Raw genomic sequence first — 6,811 nt, forward strand, 5'->3', positions numbered from 1 at the left:
GTGACTTCCTGGCCTGGCCACACAGCTGCCCGCCACATGTCACTGTGGAGCACAGCCGGGGTCTGTGGTGACTTCCTGGCCTGGCCACACAGCTGTCTACCACATGTCACTGTAGAGCACAGCTGGGGTCTGTGGTGACTTGCCCACAGGTGTCCTTTGCAGGAACAGACGCATGGGGTGGAGCTGTCCATTCTCTCTTTATGGGCACCTTGTCTGCCAATTTCAAAACAAAATGGTCTGGGGCCAATGCATAATCGTCGGGGTCTCCTGTTATTCCAAACACAGCAATACAGTGTCTGAAATCTGACCAAGACACCAAATCCAGCCTGGATGAGGTGGTGGCCTCCTGAATGATCCGCTCCTGTGCAGACCCCTTTGTCTCCACTGGTACAAGTGGGAGCTATGAAAATCCAAGCCAGACCCCCTCTGTCCCTGCCTCTTGCCTCCCTGCTTAAGAAGATCCCACTTGGCAGAGCTCTCCTGGCGCTGTGTGCGTCCCTTGGCTTCCATCACAAAGGCCCACAAACTGGGAGCTGGAAACAGCAGGTATCTGTGCTCTCATGGTCTGGAGGAGTCCGGGATGTCAGCAGGGCTGGCTCCTTCTGAGGCTTAAAGGACGACCTGTTCTGTGCCTTATCCAGCTTCTGGGGTTGCAGCAGTCCATGGCAGTCACAACTTATGGCTGCGTTCCTGTCTCTCCAGTCTCTGCCTTGCCCCTGTGGTACCTTCCATCTGAGTCTCTATGGCCTTTCTTGTAAGGACCCCAGTCATTGGCACCAGGGTCTTCCCCAGATCAAGGATGGCCTCATCCTCAGACCTCAGCTCCATCTTCAAAGTCCCTCTTTCAAATAAGGTCACAATCACAGGCATGTGGGTGGGATATTGACACATCCTTTGGGGACACCATCTAATTCACTTCAGCCCCTCCACAGCCTTCAGACCTGACTCTTGGCCACTTCTCCAGCCCCACTGGCTTCACCCCTTCTGTCTCCCATGTCAGCCCCTTGCTCCTGCCCCTGAGGTCCCAGATCAGCCCTGCCTGGCTCTGCCTTCTCCTGTCGTGAAGTCGCCCAGCCTGCTGCTCTCCACCTCTTCCCTCCTCCAGTCTTCTCTCCTCCCATTGTCTTCCTCCTACCATCTTCCTCTTTTCTTCCCTCTGTCCCTCTTCCCTCCTCCCTTCTCCCCTCCTTCCCTCTTCCCTCCTCCCAGCCATCCTCCTTCCAGCTGCTCCAGTCAGCTGTGCCTGGTTCTGGGCATCAGTCATCCCTGAAACTGTATTTCACACACAGTTGCCGATATGCTCACTCATCTCATCCCCCTTCCAGAATGGCTTCTCAGTTATGGCAGAGACTTTGAACCTCGTATTTACGGCTACCCTCAGCATCCTAACAGTGTCCCGCTCCCAAGCACTCCATGAATGAATGAGTGAGTGACTGCCTGTGGTTGGTGCTGAGCCTGTTCTGCACCCCACTATGTGTGGAGGGCTCTGTGAGCCTCATGTCCTCTGTCTTTCAGATCATCCTGCTGAGCTCTTCACTCAGCGACCGTGACCAGAGCCTCTTCCTCAGCACCGATGAAGGCGCCACCTTCCAGAAGCAGCTCATCCCCTTCTTTGTGGAGACTCTGATTTTCCACCCCAAGGAAGAAGACAAGGTCCTGGCCTATACCAAGGACAGCAAGGTAAGAGGTGCAGGGCTGCACACTGGACCCCCAGGGGCACCCTGGGATTAATGTCACATTGAAAGAGCCTCATTCAAGTGGGACTCAGAGCCCTGGGCTGGCCTAGGGCAGGGTCCCCGGGCTGTGGGCACTGGACTCCATGATGACCCTACTCTTTGAGACCCATGTGAGGTGATGTGTTGGCCATCAGGAATTGCACCCTCTTGGCTGTGTGACTATGGGGACTGGGGCAGCAGTGAGAGGCACACAGCACACAGAGGTGTGAGGACAGGGTGAGGAGCACACCCTCCACACCCATAACATTCCACCAGGCCGTTCCCAGACAGGGATACTTTTCTACCTCACCAGGAACCGTGACTTGTTCTCCAGATCCCAAATCAGCACCTTCTCCTCTGGGAGCTGTGTCCAGGAGGGCCCTGCCCATAGGGTGGGTGTGGAGACTGGAACGGAAAGCACTTGGCCAGGTGTGGGCAGCCCTGGGGCCAGAAAGGGGTGGGAGAGCACCCAGGGCTGGCCTCAGTGCAGAGCGGGGCTGTCCTGGTCCTGACGGCTGGGAGTGGCCAACAGAAGCCGCTGATGCTAACACAGTGGGAAACAGCCTTTCTTAGTCTCCTGTAGATGCGACAGTGAGTGACCACAGGCTCATTGGCCTAGAGTAACAGAAATGTATCCTCTCACAGTTCTGGAGGGTAGAAATTCACAATCAGTTTCACTGGGTCAGATGTCAGCAGGGCCTCTTCCTCCAGGGGCTCCAGAGAAGGATCCTTCTTGCTTTCCAGTCTCCAGCAGATGCCAGCAGACCTTGGGCTGTGGCTGCATCACTCCAAACTGCCAGGGCAGCACCTTCAGATCTCTCTCTGCTCCATCTTCATAGTGGGGTGTATGAGTGTGTGTGTGTGAGTGAGAGAAAGAGAGAGAGAAGTCTCCTGCCCCTCCTTGCATAAGGATTCAGGTGCATTTAGGGCCCATCCAGATACTCCAGGACAATCTTCACATCAATAGATCTTAACCATCACAACAGCAGAGTCCTTTCTCGCCCTGTAAGGTCATGGCCACAGGTACTAAGGATCAGGGCATGGATATCTCTTGACAGGCCTTGTTCAGCCTTCCACCTTTGACCAATAGGAGGCTCCATAGTCCAGGAAAGGTCCCAGTGGGAGACGTGGGCCTAGCTAGAGCAACTGAGGCCTGCCAAGCTGTGGCAGGCTGCCAAGCTGTGACTGCCAAGCAGTCAGGGCACAGGAGGAAACCACCAGGCTCCTTCTCTCACTACCCTTAACTGAATCCAACCAGAAACCAGAGGGAGGGAATCTGAGGATTCATCTACACAGGTCAGTCCTAGGACCAGAGAGGGAGGATTTATCTACACAGTCAGGCCCAGGGCCAGAGAAGGGTGGGGAAAGTGCCCGCATAGATCTTCAGGGCAATTGAGAGCCATCCATGTCAGGAACCTTCTCTGTGCCTGCCCAGACCACCTTGGGTCCCTGTTCCACAGTCTTCCCAGCACTGATGACAGTGTGCAACTATGTAGTTCTGCTATTGTTTTATTATTTTCTGTACCAGACATACATATGGGGTAAGCTCCTTTAGGGCAGGGACATTGTCCATGTTTGGGGTTTTTTTTTTTTTTAACTATTTTAATCTTAAGTACCTGGATGAAAATATTTGTTGGAAGGACAGATTGAGACTGGATGGTTGGATGGATAGGTGAACTGGAGAGATGGGGAGATAGATGGGGATGGTGGGTGATGGATGGATGGTGAATAAGTGGATAGGTAGATGGATAATTTAATGGACAGATAGAAGAATGGATGATCCATGCATTCATGGATGAGTGGATGGATGAATGGATGGATGGACAAATGGGTGGATGGGTGGGTGGGTGAGAAGATAGATAGATGGTGGATGGATGGATGGATGCATGGATGGATGAGTAGATGGATGGATGGATGGGTGAATGGATGCATGAGTGGATGGACAGATGGATGCATGAGTAAATGGTAGATGGATGGATGCATGAGTGGATGGACAGATGGATGCATGAGTGGATGGCAGATGGATCCATGAGTGGATGGATGGATGGATGAGTGGATGGATGGATGGATGGATGGATGGATGGATGAGTGGATGGATGCATGAGTGGATGGATGGATGGATGGATGGATGGATGCATGGATGGATGGATGCATGCATGAGTGGATGGATGGATGGATGCATGGATGGATGGATGGATGCATGAGTGGATGGATGGATGGGTGGATGCATGGATGGATGCATGCATGCATGCATACATGAGTAAATGGATGGATGGATGGATTCATGCATGTATGCATGAGTGGATGGATGGATGGCAATTTTGTTAGATGAATAAATGAAAAATGAATTTCTGCCACTAGGAATCACCCAGGTTAGAGGCCTACAAATGGAGATTCCAGGCTGAACCAAGCCCCAGCTAGTGACAGGACCCGGCCTCCTTGCCAAGGTCTGGTCCTTGCTAGTGCATCCCTGAACCTCTCCAGCCTCATGGGCTGTCTCTTTGCTCTGGCACCTTCCTTGGGGACAGCATGTGCTTCTGGGTATTAATAGCACTACTTAGCCTTCCATGTAATTAGACTAAAGCACAATCACAGAGACTTATTTTCTCACAGAAATTAACTACATTGCAATTGCTCTTTAATTTATGGTGCTCTGAAAAATTAATGGAGCTGAAATCTTGGTTATTTGCCTTGGTTCTTTTCTGTGGCTATAAGGAAAGAAAAAGGGGAGAAAAAAGGCTTAGTTGCAGTTGTAAAAGGAATGAGGAATTTGAGGACATTAATAACAATGACAACAGGGCTTTAGTTTTTGGGGGGCTGTACATTTTTTCAAAGCTCTCTAATTCCCAAGAAGCAGAGTGGTATGGTGGAACAGTGCCAGCTTTTGACTCCAACAAATCTGGTGTATTAGGCAGGTACCTGCCGCAATAATATTGAATCATGTACAGCTCCCAAACTCCAGGGCCCCAAAATAATAGGCATGGTTTCTTGTTCCTGGCTCTGCAGGGCTTTCTGGGATTGGCTGGACATGACTCCTGGCTACTGTGGGTTCAGGTCCCTACCTGACTCTATTCTAAGGGAAGGCTCTTCTCGGAATGGGGGACAGAGGCTTGGGGGGCAGAACAAACCACACAGCACCTGAAGAATATCACGTGCACTCACGTGCCCAGCCCAGAGTGTCAACAGGATGGCACAAATACTCTGTCCACAGGGATTTTCAGATTTCTACCAAACCAAAGACCTGCCTCGCTTTCCTTCCCTTCCTCCTGTCTCCCGATGCCTGTCCCTGCCTCTGGCAAACAGGCCATCCCCCTCGCCTCCAACAGCCCAGTTGTTCCACAATCCTTCCTTGATGCTTCATTATGATTTGGGGCACTCTGAAGCCACCTTCTTTGGAGCCTAGATAGCTCTCCCAAGTGAGAGCCTAATAGCATTTCTTTCAAGGCTCAGCAAACTGCATTGGGCTCCTGAGAGTAATGGGAGAAAGAGCCTGGAAGTCCCTTTGTGCCCCAGCTCCCTGGGGCCACTAACACAGAACTCACCAGTCTGTCTTCCCTATGCTTGGCCCTCAGACCTGCTCGCTGGCAGAGCCCCAGGCACGTATTTCTAAGTCTTAGACTCACTCATATATTTTATTTTGTTTTATTTTACTCCCCATCAAGAATCTTTTCTGCTTTCCAACACTGAACAATCAATCTGAAGCCAGGACTGCCTTCCAGAAACTTAGTAGGAGAGAAAAGACACCTTTGGACAGGCAATCAGGGAAGACTTCCTGGAGGAGGAGTGTTTGAACAAGGGCTTAATGAATGAGTCAGATTCAACAAATATGTTTACTTTTTAATACAACTTCAGAGTAATAAAGATGACCACATTAAAAAAAGAAAAAGAAACTCTCACAGTCCTCTACCTAAGTAAAACTATGTTTGCATTTATCTATGTAAAGAAAGGTAAAAGGTGCTATCATAGCAGCAGGTGGGTGTGGGAAGGGGAAGAGTCCTCCTAAGACAGGGTGAGCAGAGGTGCAGACTGCGTGTTGGATGCTGTGCATTCCAGTGGGCACAGGAGCTGCCTGCAGGGCTGCGGGCTTCAACACCATGTTTATAGCTTTCTCTGACCTCAGACTTCAGAACTGAGAAGAAATTGAGCTTCTCTCGAGTGATAGAACAATTTTGTGATCAGTGGGAATCTTTCACCTCAGCATGTGTTCATTTTTGCTCTAAGCACTTGTGTCTGCCAGTGCTCAGGACAGGAACCATATACCACTCTGGATATTTTCAGCAGAAAAGGGATTTAACATGAAGGATTGGTGCTTTCCAAATTATTGGTGGATCAAGAGAGAGGGTTTCAGGCCCAATTATGCCTCTCAGAAGCCAAATATGCCTCTCAACAATGACCAACCAGAGACCTTCTGCCTCTGCCCATCAGGAAAGTGGGGCACCAGGAACATACTGGACTTAACTGAGGTTAACAACACATGGTTGGTGTGGCTGAAGTCACCAAGGCTGCAGCCCCCACTGCCTGACAACATCTACAAAGCCAGTGAGTGGGCACTGGGATGTAAGGTCAGCTCCATCACTGCTTCTCCACCCTCCAGAGCTAGAGGGAGGGTTGATACAGTATCATGTCCTTGTGACCTTGCTGGCCGTACAAATGGCCCTAGAGAGCAGGAAATGGCCTCTGCTTCACTTCCACTTTCCATACCGGCCGCAAGTGCATCCACCCAACCTGGAACTCTAGCTGCAAGGGAGTCTGAGAAATGTTGGATTTTAGCTTTCCAGCCTCCGCAGTATGACGGGATGCCTTGGAGCAAGGGAGGAAAGAACAGAATCCCACAACCTTGTCCAACTGTCACCAAAGCCCACAGCAGACTGACAGCACCTTCAATAACCACGAGGCCACAGCAGACTGACATCGCCTTCAGTAACCATGAGACCACGGCAGACTGACATCACCTTCAATAACCATGAGACCATGGCAGACTGACATCCCCTTTAATAACCATGAGGCCATGGCAGACTGACAGCACCTTCAGTAACCATGAGACCACGGCAGACTGACAGCACCTTCAGTAACCATGAGGCCACGGCAGACTGACA

General features: G+C 50.9%; 1 protein-coding gene across 1 annotated transcript in view; it reads left to right on the forward strand.

Moving 5' to 3' along the window:
• Window positions 1–6,811, forward strand: part of SORCS2 (sortilin related VPS10 domain containing receptor 2) — a gene marked incomplete at its 5' end in the record, with an annotated part of 551,249 nt that overhangs the window by 458,001 nt on the left and 86,437 nt on the right. Inside the window, one exon of the mRNA XM_012810961.1 lies at window positions 1,516–1,680. Within this exon, the coding sequence (XP_012666415.1) occupies window positions 1,516–1,680 (165 nt within the window). The remainder of the gene's footprint in view (window positions 1–1,515; window positions 1,681–6,811) is intronic.

This window comes from Otolemur garnettii, unplaced genomic scaffold (assembly GCF_000181295.1).
Source record: "Otolemur garnettii isolate 467f Iridium unplaced genomic scaffold, OtoGar3 scaffold00146, whole genome shotgun sequence".
Lineage (NCBI taxonomy): Eukaryota > Metazoa > Chordata > Mammalia > Primates > Galagidae > Otolemur > Otolemur garnettii.